This window comes from Magnolia sinica, chromosome 3 (genome assembly GCF_029962835.1).
Source record: "Magnolia sinica isolate HGM2019 chromosome 3, MsV1, whole genome shotgun sequence".
Lineage (NCBI taxonomy): Eukaryota > Viridiplantae > Streptophyta > Magnoliopsida > Magnoliales > Magnoliaceae > Magnolia > Magnolia sinica.
This window is the reverse complement of record NC_080575.1, coordinates 126,052,992-126,072,119: the sequence shown is the minus strand read 5'-3', so window position 1 is coordinate 126,072,119 and position 19,128 is coordinate 126,052,992. Positions and strand designations below refer to the sequence as shown.

The 19,128-nt window shown below is 41.4% G+C and overlaps 1 protein-coding gene across 6 annotated transcripts in view; it reads right to left on the bottom strand.

Moving 5' to 3' along the window:
- LOC131241195 (uncharacterized) overlaps positions 1 to 18,534 on the bottom strand; it is a 57,759-nt gene extending 39,225 nt beyond the window's left edge. Inside the window, exons 1-3 of one of the 6 annotated variants that reach the window (XM_058239916.1) lie at positions 17,737 to 18,534; positions 15,775 to 15,948; positions 47 to 198 (exon numbers count right to left, since the gene is read on the bottom strand). In XM_058239916.1, the coding sequence (XP_058095899.1) occupies positions 47 to 198; positions 15,775 to 15,948; positions 17,737 to 18,339 (929 nt within the window). In that variant the 5' untranslated portion in view covers positions 18,340 to 18,534. Of the gene's footprint in view, positions 1 to 42; positions 199 to 15,774; positions 15,976 to 16,077; positions 16,120 to 17,736 lie in introns of those variants that run through there. The other 5 variants (XM_058239914.1, XM_058239919.1, XM_058239918.1 and 2 more) reach the window with 5 other exon arrangements.
- Positions 18,535 to 19,128: the final 594 nt, after the last annotated feature.

Sequence of the window (19,128 nt, the reverse complement as noted above, 5' to 3'; positions counted from 1 at the left end):
ATCAAGTCCTAGGCCATGTTCAAGTCAAAGGGGAAAAATTACCAACATTCGTATCTCTGCACCTCCATTTACATCATTCCTTCCTCTCCTGCTGCCGGAGTTCCTTTGCTCCTCACAGGAATTCTTCTGCCCATCCTCAGAATATTCCGTCCCCTCCCCAGATTCCCAATCTTTACTCCTGATTAGATTCACCTTTTCCTAATTTTTACAATCAATATCCAACAAAGCAAAGCTCAGCAATTAGAATTTCTTTTTGTCTGATAAGCAAAACTTCATTAAAAGGAAGAGAAGGAAACAAATACACAACTCAGCAATTAGAATTGAAATAAAAGAGAATTATTAAAATCAACTAAATAATTATCATAGTTAGTCAAAGAATGATCAAAAAGAAAAAGGCAAAACGAAAACAGAAAGAAATCAGGTATACCGCTGTCTGGTTCTCTCCCTGCCCATCCGTCATGGGTTTATGTATGTCTGCTTCTCATGGCAACCAACAGGAGGAGATACGAGCCACTGCCACCATTGGTCATGATGAACCAGATTCTTTTCGGTGCCACTAATGTAGGGGCATTTTCACACCGGGCTCGAGTGGGGTCGCCTATGGGATGCAGGGACACACTCGTGGTGGGTGACCCATGTGATTTGGGGCCCACGGGGGATATCCCATGTTCAAGACTCCTCACCGAGAGTGATTAATGAGCATTTCACACCGGGCTCGAGTGGGGTAACCCATGGGATGCGGGGACACACTCAGGGTGGGCAGCCCATGTGATTTGGGGCCTACGAAGGGGGTTCGGCCGAGGTCCTAACCCATGCGATGTGGGGCCTAGGCTATGATATAAAAAGATTAATTTGTCATACTCTAACAGTTCAAGCTTTTTGAGCAAGTGGTTAATTGCCCTGCATCAAATTGGAATCAGAGCGGGAGGTCTCGTGTTCGAGACTCCTCACCGGAGGTGATTAATGCAAGGGCATTTTCACACCGGGCTCGAGTGGGGTCGCCTGTGGGATGCAAGGACACACTTGGGGTGGGTGACCCATGTGATTTGGGGCCCACGGGGGAGGTCTCGTATTCGAGACTTCTCACCGAGGGTGATTAATGCGCATTTCACACCGAGCTCGAGTGGGGTAGCCCGTGGGATGCGAGGACACTCGGGGTAGGCGGCCCATGTGATTTGGGGCCCACGAAGGGGGTTCAGCCGAGGTCCTAACCCATGCAATATGGGGTCTGGGCTATGAGATAAAGGAATTAATTCGCCATACTCTAACAGTTCAAGCTTTTAGAGCTAGTAGTTAATTGTCCTGCATCAGCCACTCATCACTGGATGCATGGCTAACAGCACAATAGATCCAGATTGCCTATCAGGTAGGTATCATCATGCATGGGCCACAATAACAAATCACGCCCATCAGGGATGTGTACTGCGGTTTTTCATTTTTGAATGGGACCAAACATCCATTAACCAAAATTTTGGATCATCTACTGGATGCAGTCCTACATTGCAGGCTAAGGTAAGGCCAGAAAGATGGACAACCTTGATTCACCAACCATAGAATAACATTTAGAGCATAAGTGGCAATGAACCATCCCACAGCCATCAGGGATGTCTACTCAGATATCGGTGGCTTTTGAATGGGAACAGAACAGACATCCATTAATCAGAGATTTGGATCCTCTATTAGATGTGGTTCTACATTTCAGGCTAAGGCCAGCAAGATGAACAGCCTTGATTCACCAACCATAGAAAGAAATTTATAAAGTGGCAACAAACCAAGACTGATTCACAGGGACACAAACTTGGGAACTTAAAAGACATACGCATTTTACAGTCAGACTATGGTGATTGTCATTTCTTGACTTGTGGTGCTTATCCACTGCATGCAAGGCATACACGTATGGAATTCCAGACCATCTAGATTGCGGCTCCCAACATGGGTAGATCATGTTTTTTTTTTGATGGATAGATTATGGATCATGGTCTGATATTGACACAGATCGAATAATCCTAATTATCCTGTTCTAATGAGAGTGATAATTCATGAAGAATAAAAAGCCAATATAAAAGTCAGAGGGATAACCAGAAATCATTCCACCTGAATTCTCCTTAAGGGGAACCAGACTTCCCTCAACTGAAGCGGGGGTCCCTATCATGAATCCACTAGCCAAAACAAGCCCTAGCCTGCTCCTAAGACAATAGACTTCCAATCCTAAAGTAGATCAGATGCGTTGATTCCTCTGAAATCGGGAAGAATCAAGGCGCAGCTCGAAACCATGGCTTGGATTTTCAACTTTAACGACTCCATTGAGGATCCTTGATTTTAAAAATCCTGAGTCTATTTCTTTCCAAATCCCTCGTATTACAGCAGGCGGGATCGACTCCTGCAGGGATGGAATAGCCCTTTCTCTCAGGCCCTAGATCAGTATGCGGTCCATCAGAGACCTTCTGCGGGACCAGGCCAGCCCAAAAAAGTCTGCCTTTGAGGACTTGCAATAGATAAAAAGTTGGCTTCCTGATTCCTCCTCTTCTTGAGGTTGTCAACAGTGAGGGGTTTGGTTGGCTACAATGATTGAAGCGAAAGATTTAACTCAAGGAAGGGCCCGATAGTTCCACACCTTCTCAAGCCTCAAAACAGAGCTATCAGAATCCGAAAGAAAGGATTTCGCAGAGACGGCTCTCTTTTTATGTCCAATTCCAGGCCCCTTTGTCCTCAGCCAAGGGGTTACAGGCTTATAGCACACACCTTGCAGTTTTTCCAGAAGCATTACAAAATTACCAATCTTGTGCTCATGCAGATCTCCACAAAGGGTCATGCTCCAAACCATATTACCCTCATGTACTCAATAAGTCATAACAGTTCGAAACTTTCACCTCTTTATTAAGAGAGAGAAGGAAAAGCATTGACCAACAAAGCGTCATCAATCCAAACATCATCCAAAACTGAAACCTGTTGTCACATCCAACAACGGAATTGGATTTCGGACTTCTGCACTCTGTTAGGGAGGCATCTACTGTACTCATCATTCCCTCTCCCTATCGCACCGAACGCTCTCCAAACCTATGTTCCTTGACGGAATCCAGGGAACCAGCCACCTTCGAAATCATCAAATTTCTGCTAATAGCACTTCTCCACATCACATACATCTCGTTCCCAAATCTCCACCACCATTTCCTGAGTAACGCCCAGTTATTTTCTCTAGCACTCCTCAAAAACTGATGCCTCCTGCTGTCTTCAACTTCTGTCACATCCTCCAATTACACAAGGTGGAACATATGACCCTAGGGTTTCCTTCCCAAAGAAAGTCTTTTTGCAATTTCTCAATCCTTCTTGTCACTTACTCATCTTGAAAAGAGAGTAAACTGGGAGGTTGGATGCACGGCTTTGATGAGCATGATTATACCTCCCAAGGATAAATAGGATCTTTTCTACTCGCTTCTCAAATCTTTAAGATGATGCCTTAAGGAGCCTTGTCCCTATCCATGGTTCCAACTACATGTGAACCTGCTCCTCTCTTCCAAGCAACTTTGCAACGTCCCAAGGGATCTGCATGAAAGAAAAACCATCAAGGAAGCTTTTTTTAATTATTTGACCAGTGAACCTGCATCCACCCAACAAAAGATTGATCAGATTATCAGAAGCAATGAAATCCACAAATCTCTACATGATTCTACTACCCCTAATGATCTCAGCTCAAACCTGATAGTTTTGAAGTCTAAGGCATGCTCCACCTCCTACTGACTGTCGTTAGCTCATTCCAAAGATCTTCTAGCATTGTTAGGTCGTTTGTCCTGTATATAGCTGTTAACCGCCAATTAAATCCATCTTTCACCAGCATGCAACTGAGGGAAATTGGGAGTAGGTCCTCAGTGAACATCTTCTACAAGCAAAGAATCTGCATCTCACATTATAATAAAATCCCCTAGTCTTTCCTTTTGTCTTTAAAGCCGAGAAATTTTAATAGGAAGCCCATAGATATACTACAATCATTGAAATCTTCCAACTTCAGTTCCTGAAGCACTTCCATATCCACTCTTCTGCTAAGCAGATCCTCCACAACCAGCCTTCAATCAAGGTCGCTGAGCCCCTAACATTCCAAGATCCAATCTTCGTTTTTCAATCGGCAAGAACTCCTTCCCTCCATCTTTAGACCCTTGTCAATGACCCCATTGATGTAGGTAGGTAATTCCCGTAATAACCTTTGATTTTCATACGTACACGTCCCATGCATACACACCTATTAAAAGGGTTTAACAATTAAATGGACGGATAGACCAAGGGGTTTGGACTACCTCTTTGAGAACGAGGGGTCAAAGGTTTGATTCCCCTCACCTCGGGTTTTTATTTTTTATTTTTTAAAATTCAAATTTCAAATGATTTGAAATTGGTAAAAGTAGTTGCAACAAATGAGAGATTTTCTCCTCCTTATCTCGTCGAAAGAGGAATTGTTCTCCCTTCTTAAGAGAGGGAAGTGTGTTCTTTCTTGGGATTTATCAAACATGAAAAAAAAGAGAAATTGAACAGAGAGGAGAGAGAAGAAAAAGAAAGAGGCTCGCAAAGAAAACGTATTCCCTGATTATCTCTATCAAACTATTCCATAGCTATCCTCGCCAAATCGTCAGGTGAGGGATCCCAACTTGAATCCTCCTATTTAGTTCAAGATAGTGACATTAATTGCACATTAATAACATAGTTTGTACTTATATTCGGAGTTTCTTTTTCTTTAATCATGTTTGTATACATACATGTGTATTGTACAAGTAAGAACTGATGTGTCAATTCGAGTAACTAAAAATGAATTCTAGTCATATTGCATTCATGGCACGTTCATGTGAATCCTATATATATAGTCGATCCCAGTAGCATTGCTTCCAGATGCAGGTTTTACCCACACACAGAATCCTATATATATAGTCGATCCCAGTAGCATTGCTTCCAGATGCAGGTTTCACACACACACACACACACACACACACACACACACACACTGTTTACTATCTTGATTTAATGTGGTAGAACCTTGGTGGGAACTTCTCAATGTCTAAGTAGCAAAACTTGGTTTGAATATTCTGGCGAAGACCTTGCTCGAAATCTTCATCCTCTACCATCTTTGGAGCATATCGAGACAACTCAGCAAACTTGGTTTCATATTGGGCTACGGCCATGGATCCTTGCTCTAGGTTCATAAATTTCGCCATTTTCTCATTGCAGAGCGTCTTTGGGAAGTATTTCTCGTAAAACATATCTTGGAACTCCCACCATGCCCAAACATATCCAAGAGGAACCGTCCTCTTTGCTGACTTCCACCAGATGTTTGCATCGCCCTCAAGCACAAATGATGCAAGCCTGGCCTTTCAATAATTAGAACAGTTCATCACTTCCAGTGTATTATTTATCTGCTTCAGCCAGTTCTCTGCGACAGCTGGGTCAAGGGTTGCAATTTAGTGAACTTTTTGAATATATCCACATCCCGTGGTTGCTCGGGTCTGAACGAAGGGGCATTTTGGGGGCCTACAGCATCTGACTCAGTGTGGAGAGCATATTCCACTGAATAGTAAACTAATATTGTTGTCGCTGCATCATGCTAGCCATTTGAATTAACATTGCATCCCAAGGTTGTGTGTTAGGACCAGCACCATCAGGATGGCCAGCGGGTGGTGGTCCGAGAACTTGTTCTTCCACAAACTCATTCGGCACGTTCTCATCGTGTCCTCCTTGAGAGATTTCAAATACTTCAGGCACAGCAAGACCTACAAAATGTGCCACGAGAAATGGGGCACTAGCGGAAGGTGCTAAATGCCTAAATCTTATATACTTCCAGTCTTCTTATGAGGCATTTCCTTCGCATAAAACGATGGTTGTAGGTTGCAGTTATGGTTAATGTAAACCTAGTTTATGTAATAAAAGTAAGAATACCTTAAGTTCAGAGTCTTTGCATTCAACAAGCAACCCTAGGTTTTAAGTCTCTAATTCTTGGGATCTACCGGTTACTCTTTGCTTTGTCGACCCTAAGCCCTAGTTAAACTTGAGCATGGGCTCTGATACCAACCTGTCACAACCTAAAGTTCAAGAACCAAGTACACACTCCAGTCCCGAGTTTCACAGTGTGACTTGTACACAATGTGTACTAAAACAGCAATATCATAATAACAACAGGCAAAAGTCTATTACAAAATGACTTATCTAAGTTCCAAGATAACATCTATAAAGTTAAATGAGTTTGATTATTGACCCACCCATTCAAGGTCTTGTTACAAATTCACATCCTAAGTGACAAAATGAAAAGGAAATTGGACTATTCCAATGCAGCTAGTTCTCCCTCCGACAAGTAGGGCCATCAATCTCCAAGGTCATCCACCAGCTCGGCCGCCTCCTCTTGACCTTGCACAACTAGTTCATCTTCAGTTACATCTATTTGGTTTTCCACAAATAAAGTGTGAGTTGGCCAGGCCTAGTGAGAAGTTCCCACCAAGGTTCTGCCACATTAAATCATTGATAGTGAACAGAGTATATATATGTATATTCAATAATCATGTTTAAATGGACTGCATGTGTGCAACATGGGTAGGGGATATATCTACCCACATAAGTTGGAAAGACATCAACCTACATCTACCACTTGAGTAGAGGCATCTGCCGTATAGGCAGGCATGGGTAAAACCCGCATTTGGAAGCAGTGCTGCCAGGATCGACAATATATATAAGATTCACATGAACGTGCCATCAATGCAATATGACTAGAATTCATTCTTAGTTACTTGAATTCACACAAAAATTATTACTTCTACAGTACACAAGTATATATACAGGCATAATTAAAGAAAAAGAAACTTCGAATATAACACATTTGAAATACAAACTATCATGAACTAAATAGAAGGATTCAAGTCGGGATCATTCACCTAACGATTTAGCGAGGATAGCTATGGAGTAATCTAATAGAGAAAATCGGGGAATACCTTTTCTTTGCGAGCCTCTCTCTCTCTCTCTCTCTCTCTCTCTCTCTCTCTCTCTCTCTCTCTCTCTCTCTCTCGTTTCTTCTGTGTTTGATAAATCCCAAGAAAGAACACACTTCCCTCTCTTGAGAAGGGAGAACGGTTCCTCTTTCAATGAGATGAGGAGGAGAAAATCTCTCCTTCGTTGCAACTACTTTGACCAATTTCAAATCATTTGAAATTTGAATTTGAATTTATATAAATTAAAAAATAAATAAATAAATAAAAACTGCAAGTATGCATGAGAACACCTGATTTATTTTTTTTATTTAAAAAAGAAAAAACAACTGCAAGTAGGCGAAGGGAATCGAACCTTCGACCCCTCTTTCTCATAAAGGTAGTCTGAACCCCTTAGTCTATCCATCCTTTTTTTTTTACTTAATGTGGCAGTTAATTCTTAAACCCTGTTAATAGGTGTGTATGCATGAGATACATTTTTTTCAGAAAAACCGGAAGCAAAAACAAGACAGCCCCTAGCCTGTAACAACCACAAGAAAATAGACGAGGACAGAAAGTCAACCGAATGTATCGAGAAATCAAAGATCGGCCCTTCTACGGAAACTACAAGTATTGCGAAAAATATGGCTACTCTGCTCAAGTCTGCAGGACCTGGCTTAAAGATTCTGGCCAAGCTTGCCCACGGCAGATGGCACCTTAGCAACAAGCTCAAGCGCCTTACCAGTATCCAAGGCAACCTCAGCAGCAGCAACATTCTTTTCCTCTTCAATAAACGACAAAATCGCAGCAGTTCTAGCAAGCTAGGCTTCCACAACCAGTTGCGCGACCTCTATTAGCATTGCCCCAAAACCAAGGAGGACAATCGCCTAGGCAACCACCACAAACGCGTGTTTATGCTCTCGCACCACCCGAGGATCAAGAAGCAAAACCCAATGTCATGGAAGGTATGGCCACCATGCTCGATGTTCTGGTTACAATATTATTTTATTACGGCGCCACTATATCCTCTATTGCATTATCGGTAGTCAGAGAACTAGGGTTAAAGCCAGAAACCCTTAGTGAAAAAATCACCATGGTGTCACCTGTGGGAAAAGCGGTTACCTTAGACAAGATATGTAGATCATTCCCAATTATGATTGGCAGTATACAAATGCTCGCCAGGTAGTGATGGACATGTCGGGATTCAATGTCATCCTCGGGATGGACTGGCTTACACCGTATCATGCCAAATTAGACTGTTATGAGAAGATTGTCACTTTTACGATTCGAGGTGAGCACTATTTAGATTAAAGAGGAAGAAAAACGGGAAAATCGAACGCATCATGGCCCTAGAAGACGGAGAGCCACAACAATTAATTGTGGATCAAATCCTGATAGTAAAGAAATTTTCAGAAGTTTTTTAGGACATACCGGGTTTGCCACCACGTAGGAAGGTAGACTTTAGCATCGAGCACATGCCTGGAATTACCTCGATTTTTGTGGCACCTTATCAAATGACACTGGTGGAGCAAAATGAGTTAAAGAAGCAGTTAGAGGAATTAAGGGCACAAAATTTCATTTGACCAAGCACAGCACCTTAGGGCGCACCGATTTTATTTGTAATGAAGGACGGTTTGATGACGTTATGTATAGACTACCGTCGCTTAAATCAGGTGACAATCAAGAATAAGTATCATTTGCCTCGCATTGATGACTTGTTTGATTAGTTAAAAGGAGCACAGTATTTTTCTAAGATCGACCTAAGATCAAGATGCCATCAGTTGCAGACAAGGTATTCCAAAACGGTAACGATGGTCGTAACGGCCACCACCATTACCGTTATGATACGTGTCGTAACGGCCGTTACGGCCCCCGTATCGGCCGGCAGTGTTCATGGATTTGATTAACCGAAATCCTTCAACTATATCTGAATCAATTCGTCATTGTATTCATCGATGATATTTTGATATACTCAAAGACCCATAAAGACCATGACATGCACCTAAGGACAACGCTACAGACCCTGAAGGACAATCAATTGTACGTCAAGTTCTCGAAATGTGAATTCTAGAAGGAGAATGTTAAATTTCTCAGCCTCGTGGTTTTGAAGGAGAGATTAGAAAATACACCCTTCTAAGATAGAGGATGTATTAAAATAGGAATAGCCCACCAATGTTTTGGAAATCAGAAGCTTTCTTAGACTCGTCAGATATTACAAAAGATTCATTAGGGGATTTTCTAAGATTGTCAGGCCATTGACAAACTTGACTCGGAAAGGAGTACCCTTCAAGTTAAGCAATGATTGTGAAAAAGCTTTTAATGAATTTAAGCGATGATTAACGACAACCCTAGTGCTTACTCTCCCGGATGGAGTAAAATTCGTGCTATACACCGATGCATCGATTAAGGGCCTAGGTTGCGTACTTAGGCAGAACGACAAGGTGATTGCTTTTGCATCTAGACAACTTAAGACCCATGAGCGTAATTACCCAACGCACGACCTAGAGCTAGCTGTAATAGTGTTCACCCTAAAGATCTAGCAACATTATCTCTATGGTGAACAGTTTGACCACTTCTCAAACCACAAAAGTCTCAGGTATCTATTCTCGCAGAAGGATCTGAATATGAGATAGAGAAGATGGCTTGAATTCCTTAAACATTATGACTTTACACATTGCTAACATCCAGGCAAGGCTAACTTGGAGGCAGATGCATTGAGCCGAGAACAGGACAAGCAGAAAACCATGGCCAATCTTGATGATTCGGGAATAGGAAATGTTAAACGTTGTGAAAGATTTCAAAATCAAGTTATGACTCGATGAGCTGCAGGTTAATCTGTGCAACATATCAGTAGAGCCGACCTTGGTGCGACGGATTATTGAAGCACAAGGCGAAAATGAATGATTACAAAAGATAGTGATCAACACCGAGAAGATGATACGTCGGAGTGGAGAATTGGCACAGATAAAGGAATTTGGTACCGCTACTGCCTATGTGTACCCAACATCCCAGAGTTGAAAGAAGAGATCTTAAATGAGGCACACAGGTCCAAACTGACCATCCACCTTGGGAGTACTAAAATGTACCAGGATATGAAGAGACAATATTGGTGGGAGAATACGAAAAAGGAAATCGCTGAGTACGTCTCTAGGTGCTTTACTTGTAAGCAAGTGAAAGCGGAACACTTGAGCTCTGCAGGTCTATTGCAACTATTGAAAATAGCTAAGTGGAAATGGGATTTTATATCTATGAACTTCATTGTAGGATTGCCTAAGACTCAAAAGAACCATGATTGATCGTCAACCAACCAACGAAGTTGGCTCATTTCATTCTAATACACATAAATTTCTCAATGGATGAGCTAGCTAGACCTCACATCAAGGATCCATCTTATCAGATCGTGACCCTCGCTTTACCTCGCGATTTTGGACAAGCTTACAAGAAGCAATGGGCACCTCTCTAGACTTCAGCACAGCATAACATCCCTAGACCAATTGTCAAACAAAGCGGGTAAATCAAATACTCGAGGACATGTTGCGAGCTTGCGCTCTGGATTTTAAAGGAAGCTGGGATGAGAACCTTCCCTTCACCGAGTTCGCCTACAACAACAGTTATCAAACGAGTATGGTAATGGCACCCTACAAGGCTTTATATGGACAATCATGTAGGGGACCTAACTGTTGGACAAAAGTTGGTGAAAAGAGATTGATTGGCCCAGAAATCGTTCAGGTGGCTTCCGAGAATATAGAAATTATTAGAAAGCATTTACAAGCCACCCAGAACGGGAAGAAAAGTTACACGGATAATAGGAGGCATGATTTGAAGTTCTTTGTGGGAGATCACGTGTTTCTGAAAGTCTCTCCATTGAAGGTTGGTAAGAAAGGAAGCTTGCACCCCGTTATATCGGACCATTTTAAGTGTTGGAGCGTGTTGGAGTAGAAACCTATCGACTCACATTGCCACCACAGCTCACAAGTGTCCACAACGCCTTTCATGTCTTAATGTTACGAAAGTATGAAAAGGATGCTTTACATATCACTAATTGGCAGGACCTCGAGCTTCGTGCAAATACATCCTATGTGGAAGAACCAGTATGAATCGTGAAGCGCAAGGAGGATGTTCTATGCACTAAGAACATACCATTAATCAAGGTGTTGTGGACTCACCACGGAGCAAATGAAGCATCATGAAAGCGGGAAAAATATCCTCACCTCTTCGATAACGTAACCCAGGTAAATTTCGAGGACGATTTTTTTTCTTTAAGGGGGGTAGAATGTAATAACATTCTATTTTCATACGTACACATGTCCCATGCATACGCACCTATTAACAGGGTTCAAGAATTAACCACTACCTTAAGTAACAAAAATGGACAAATAGACCAAGGGATTCGGACTACCTCTCTGAGAAAGAATGGTCGAAGGTTCGATTCCCCTCACCTCAGGTTTTTATTTTTTTAAAAAAAAATCAAATTCAAATTTCAAATGATTTGAAATTGGTCAAAGTAGTTGCAACAAATGATAGATTTTCTCCTCATCTCATCAAAAGAGGAACTACTCTCCCTTCTTAAGAGAGGGACATGTGTTCTTTCCTGGGATTTATCAAACATGGAAGAAAAGAGAGATAGAACAGAGAGAAGGGATAGAGAGAGAAGAAGAAGAAGAAGAAGAAAGATGCTCACAAAGAAAAGGTATTCCCTGATTTTCTATCAGATTACTCTACAGCTATCGTCGCTAAATCGTCAGGTGAGTGATCCCATCTTGAATCCTTCTATTTAGTTCATGATAGTTACATCAATTGTACATTAATAGCATAGTTAGTTTGTATTTCAAATGTGTTATATTCGAAGTTTCTTTTTCTTTAATTATGCCTGTATATATACTTGTGTGCTGTGAAAGTAATAATTGTTGTGTGAATTCAAGTAACTAAGAATGAATTCTAGTCATATTGCATTGATGGCACGTTCATGTGAATCTTATATATATATATATATATATATTGTCGATCCTGGTAGCACTGCTTCCAAATGCGGGTTTTACCCATGCCTGCCTATATGGCAGATGCCTCTACCCAAGTGTTAGATGCAGGTTTAATGTCTTTCCAACCCGTGTGGGTAGATACATCCCCTACCCATGTTGCACACATGCACTCCATTTAAACAGGATTACTAAATATACATAGATCCCGCTTGTTGGGTTTTTGAATAAGGGGATAGCTCTGGTCCAGAATTATGGATCTGAGGCAATGACAAACCTAACAGGATATTGTTAGCTCAAAGGAGATTGGTCATGCAGGAGTGTAGCAGCATATGTTGGTTGTATTTGGACTTTCACTAAATTGTCCAGAGGAGGATCACACTCTAATCTCTAGTTACCCATATCCATGCCAAGCCAATCTATGAAGATGATCATCCTACCCTCATCCAGATATCCAGAATAACTACCTACTGCGAGAACTTTGATGGATGAAGCACTTGGACCCCTATCCATGATCTCTATAGTAGAGCAAAAGAATAGTTAGATCCTCAAGGTTGACAAATAGACCAAGAAAACCTCCACCCCTTGCCTTCTCTAGTTAATCAGCTTATAAAACCCTATTTTGACACACACAGGAACCTCAAGATCATCATCTCTCCTGAGATGAGTAGATAAGGAATCTCTTGGTGATAAATTGGGATCTCAAAATATGACATTCTCTCTCCCTTTTTTTTCTTTTTTTCAAAGGTACAAAATATTACATTTTCTTGATTGGATGGTATCCATAACCACCCCATCCCCCAAACATAATATGCCTATAATTGTATCTACTCATATTGTATCCATAATTGGGGGCCAAAGACGGCCTTAATACTAATATTTAAAATGTTGTCTGGACTGACTCCAATAGCTCTCAATGGAAACATCATGATGTCCTCTATGTTGCCTTTCCTTGTACATTGCCTTTTCTCTCCACGGTTTTTTGGCCATCCTACAATTGCAAACGGCATCTTTTGGCCTCCCTTTATGGCTTTACCTTTAGGATTCAAGGGCTCCCCTTCTTATCTCACGATTCTCACCATGACGACAAATACTCTTCCCTCTACGGCTAGAGGACTAGATCTACTCATGTCCATCGTATCATCAACAACAAGCAGGAACCAATAGCTAAGATCCTAGGAATGTCTCTCAAAATCCCATTGTGGAGGGGGGTGCCCCATACCCTAATCCGTACCATTCAACCAGTAGAACCCCACTCCACCCCCATTTGAACAAATCATTGATTGACCTGCCAGATTTATCCAACCATTCCTCAAGTATACTCTAAGCGTCCGACTCCGACGGCAACAACATCCAAAGGACCAAATGCCCATCCAACTTGAAAACACCCACCATTTTTATATATCCTAACTATCACTAAGGGTGAAAATTCCTAACTATCCTCTTTTAATAGTTGAATTTGGATCTGTAGCCATCTCATCTTTAATGGTCATTTCCAGTATGCAGATGATACTCTCCTTTTTGTGATGCGGACAAGCCATTAGTAGACAATCTTTAGAAAATCATCGTGTGCTTTGAGGCTATATCGGGACTGAAGATAAATGCAGCTAGCCAAGTCAAAAATGCTAGGGATTCACATCGACAGCACAAATCTTCTTATGTTTGTTGGTTTATTTGGTTGTAAGGCGGGAGACTTCCCGACAACGTATTTGGGTCTTCCGTTATGCATAGGCAAACCTCTAAAGTTCCTTTAGGATAAGGCTATCGAAAAAATAGAGAGAAATTTGTCAAGTTGGAAGACCCAATACCTCTCTTTTGGAGGCCATTTAACCCTTTTAAAGTCGTTTTTACTGATATGCCAATTTTCTTTTTGTCACTTTTTAAATGCCCTCAATCGATTATGTAATGATTGGAAAAGATGAGAAGAGACCTATTCTGGAGAGGCAATAGTGAGAGGCAAAAGTTTCACCAACTGAAATGGGAAGAGGTTTGTAGGCCGATATCTGCAGGTGGTGCTAGTATTAAAGACCTGGATTAGATGAACCGAGCTCTTCTTGGCAAATGGATTTGGAGATTCGATACCGAGATTGGAAGGATGTGGAGAGATCTTATTGCAAGCAAATACAGCACGCAATTTGGCAGGTGGTTTATTCGAAGGTCTTCTTTATATAGAGCTTCTTCTATTTGGAAATCAATTGCGGCTACCGAGCAATTGGTTCACCAAGGGCTTGCTTTCTCCCTTGGCAACAGGACTCAATTCAGATTTTGGGTCGACGCGTGGTGTGATGATAGACCTCTTTAAGTTCTATTCCCTAGCTTGGCCCGCATCTCCACCAACCGCTTCATCTCAGTAGCGAAATGCTATTCGATGTGCGGTGGGTCTTTTGTTTGGACCCCGCCTTGTCGGAGGAACCTATTGGAGACAGAAAGAGGTGAACTCGTTCAACTGCTTGACTTCCTTAAGGACTATTCTCCTACTCCTCAGGAGGTGGATTCCTTAGTTTGGTCGCTCGTTGTTCTGGGAAGTTTTCGGTGCGATCGCTATACCATTTGATCCTTACTCCTCCTTATTGTGACCCTCCGCTTCCCTTCTGTCAGTGGTACCACAGCCCCCCTCCTCGCATATCAGGTTAGTGGGCAAAAAGAAAATCCTCACTATTGACAATCTCCAAGGACGATACCTTGTATTACCTAATATTTGCCTTTTGTGTATGCAAAATGGGGAATCAATCAACCATATCTTTAATTCACTGCTCATTTGTGAAGAAGATTTGGGACCATATCCTTGGCCTTTTTGGTATTACTTGGGTGATGCCAGAAGCAGTGGACGAACTTCTGTGGGCCAAGCATGGTGGTGTGAGCGGGAAATCCGTTAAAGCCAGATGGAGGCTTCATATCATGGCTACTTTGTCGGTAGTTTGAGGAGTGAGAAATGAGTGTTGTTTCCGTAACACATTTGTGTCTGTTGAAGAAGTGATTTGTACAATCGGTAATCTTATTTCGAATTGGGCAATTTATGTAAACGAAACCTAGGTTGCATCCTGGGAGTCTCTTTTCTTTCTTTTTTGGTTTTGTATTCTTTCCTCGCCTTTGGCATGCTTTTCAATAAAATGCTGTTACCTCTCCAAAAATAAAAAATAAAAAAATAAAAATGCAAAGTTGGTGGTAAGAATCATTCAATCAGATTGCTCTTAAATCCCATCAGCCATCCATAGTGTGGCCTACAATTTGGCCAGCTTGATTGCCATGCATGTGCACCACAGGGTGGTTGAGAAACCCCAATGCCATGTAACCTATCATGTAATATTGTCCTACTTCATATGCTTATTATACAGTAATGTTCGAGCTTAGAGGTATGCGAGTAGGTCATTCTGGATCATCCCAATAGTAGGCCCATCATGGATGAATATATCCCCAAAGTTAAATGAATCAGATAATCCGAACCATCCAATTGAGGGCCATCAACCCGACAGCCAAAGAAGAAAGTGGTCAGCAAATCAAGTTCAGTGCATGTGATCGGTCAGCTTGATTTAGCCATCCATTTTATCTTGTACAACATCACTGACTAAGAATGTACACCAGACTTTTATGTATTGGATAAACTATGTTAAATCTTCAATTTTTGAAAACAACTCCAGCAGGCAATATAAACATGAGTTCAAGAAAAACTGAATCTATTTAGACATGAAAACATTCTAGAACTGTACTTTACAAATAACCTAGATTCATGTGACAGAGATTACAAGGAAGCCAAATTCTTAGTGAAATCCAGTTTTCAAACATCCTGTATCCAAACTACCCTAAAGGATTGTTCATGTCCTATGGTTCATGCTCAGGCCAAAGAAGAAAATAACCCTCACAGTCCTCACCGATAATCCAATCTCTGCTTCTCCATTTCCAACCTTCCGTCTTCTCTTGCTGGAGTTATTGGGCTCCTCACTGGAATTCCTCCACCCCTCCCCAGAATTCCGCATCCTCGCATCGAAATTCCAGTTTTTCTTCTCCGATGAACTTAATTGTTTCTGGTTTTTGCTAGTAACATCCTACAAACCAAAGCTTCGCAATTAGATCTGGAAAAAACAAAAACACATCTTAAGTAGAAGATAATAGCTAATATCAACCAAATAATGATGGTTAAAAATAAAAGAACATTAAAAAAGGATAAGCAAAACCTTAAGGATTGTTGTGCAATGTCTCATGATCAAGCTGAAGCAGAAAACAATTAATGGATAATCCCAGCACTACTACTACATTTTCAACTCCATGTACAATTTCTTTTTGCTCAAAATCACCTGAACAACTACATTGCAAGCCTAGTAATTGCATATATGTAATCTTTTGTTGTCATTCATAAGTCATAACCCTTTTCGTACAACATTTCCAGCACAAGATTGGCTGGTGACTTATACATTTAAGTCTAAATAGCAGAAGCAGCAGCAGCAACAATATCTCCACATTAAGAATTGATGTGTATCGGACAAAACTGAAAGGAAAAAAGATAAAGATAAAAACTGAAAATAATTAAAAAGGAAAGGGACAAATATCATTGTACAATTTGCCCTACAAAATTCTCAACCTTATTTAAATACTTGTACCACACTACCACTAAATTCTGCCTGGTAGCAATTGCCATATCTGGTCCCCGACCCAGTAAAAGAGGGCTGATGTCAGGTGGGCAGCCAACCATCAAACTTTTACAAGCTACTATGAGCATAGGCCAATACCAAAGAGCTGGGACAAGACTATGATGATGACCAATCAAATACTCCACTTTCAAAAAATGATGATCGAAATACTTGTACCATTTATTCATAAATTTCCTGAACTCATTAGATTACACAAGCTTATTTATACTTATATATAACCTTTAAAATGTCCATCTCCATTATTGCAAATCTGTAATGTGGGTAGCTCATATTCCTATCATGTGGGGAGGGGGGTGGGAGTCAAGGGTCTAAAATGAGCATTCATCAAAGATTAGGATTGTCCACTCAATCCGATTTTGAGTACATAACCCACCTATGGTGGAGCAAGTGATCTGGAATTATTTACAAGCATATCAAAGTGTAGGGTGGTTGTGCATGCATGCCTATGGATGAACATGCTCAATATATTTCCTCGTAGCAATAACAGACCGCCAAAATAAATTCAGAAGAAGTGCCAAAATGGACCTCTATTTACATCTGCCCTGACTGACAACACCCAGCCTTTATAGTAAGAGAAATGCTAAATGAACTCGCCTTACATGTGGAAACAAGTCACGCATGTGGTATTGGAGCAGTCACCCACAGTTGATGACATATCTCAAAAAAAAAAAAAAAAATCAGGCACATTTGGTCATCAGGTGGGCCAAATGTGTACTTGACAAATTAACTTTAAGAAAAACTGACCAACAGTCCAAATTCAAACGCATACATGTGAGCCGCAGGTCCCCTGATGATCAGATCGGCATAATGTCTGAGAATTGACATCTAAAAAATGGAGATAACCTAATGCGTGGCTCAGATACCACGTACATGTGCCTCGCTTTACATTTTGCATGTGAGAGAAGTCACTCGCAATGTACGCTGCAACAAGTGCACCTGTGACAAATTTCTCTTCTAATTATACTGCAACAACAATACGTTGTATGTATCTATTAGAGAAGGTAGCAGAAAAGGGTGGATCTATCAATCAGGGTGGTAGTAAATATCAACTCCTCTGCAGAGATAGCAACAGAAAGAAGGAAAATGGGTGCATGCAAATTGATCAGGGTGGATATAGATATCAATTTCCAATAAATAAATAAATAACAGAGAAGAGAGAAGAGAAGAGAAGAAAAGAGAACTCACCAACAATTCCTTCTTGACCCCTCTGGAATTCCATCTCCCCCCAGCGTTGGAATTCTTCAAACCCTTGCCAGAATCCCTCACCTCCTCCCAATAATCCCTCTCATTTTCCCCAAACCCCATCCCATCCTCTCCGAAACCCCAATCCCCACCGTCCATCCTCTTCGAGAAACCCGCTTTCGACCGATCTCTCGCCACCCTCTTCATCAGATACTCTGTCTCACTTACCTCCTCAGCATCCTCGTCGTACTCCATCCTCCTCTTCCTCTTCCTCCCAACCCCAACCTTACTCCGTCCTTCACCACACCAATCGTCATCGTCGTCTCCCTCGAACCTAATCTTCATCTTCTTGTTCTTCTTCTCATTCGCCTTCCGTCCGTCCGCAATCGGACCGAAGTCCTCGTATACGTATCCGTATCCATCATCGTTGTCGGATTCCCTAGAATTCATTATCCTAATCTTCTCGTTCCTTCTCTGGTTTCTAATTCGCTGCTGTAAGTGATGCTTCTCGCAGTAGGCTCTTCCTTGTATCGCTTTCTCTGAGCAGTGCCAGTTCTGTCCACCTGTTCTTTTGCATCGCTGGTAGGAAGAAGGGCGTGGAGGCATGGATGAGAATATCAAATTTTTGGGGGTACGATGTCTCCCTATTTACGGATTTTTTAGGTTTCGGGAGGTGTCTTCTTTTCTACGGAGTGGAGTTGCGGGGGTGAAATGTCAAGGAGCTGGGGGTCATCTTGTTTGGACTATCTGATTTCATTTTCGTTGACGTTCTCTTCTACAGACCTGTTTCTCTGCTTTGGGTGGTAACATGGAAATGATCCTGCGACGAGAGGGTTCCAGTAACACAATGTTCCGTGGGGCCCGGGGGCCATCGCTGGGCCTCGTGATATCTGATCCGTCCATCAGTTTCTCAATATCATTTGACGATGAGATCCTAAAATTTAGGCAGGTACAATGCTTTAGTTGAACACGTCACAGGAAACGGTGGGGATGGAAACGCACACCATTGAAACTTTTCTGGGCCCATGGTTATGTCTATATGCCATCAACCCTTTGATAAGTTGATTCCCACTTTGATGGAGGGAAAAAGTCAAATATAACGTGGATAAAAAACCTCTGTGGGCCTCAAAATAGTTTCGATGGTGAGCGCTCAATTTCTGCTCTTTGTGATGTGGCCCACTTGAATTTTGTACCTATCATATTTTAGACCGATACCTGTCGGTTATTACATGGGATATATAATGTATCCTTATTATGGTAAATAATGAACGCAAACAATTGGTTGAATTTTTCAATTAAACTTCAATAATAATTAAAAAATACATTTATACATTATTATAAATCAAAACACTGTATAAAATAAGTGCATCTAGTATGTTTTTTTGTATAAAATCA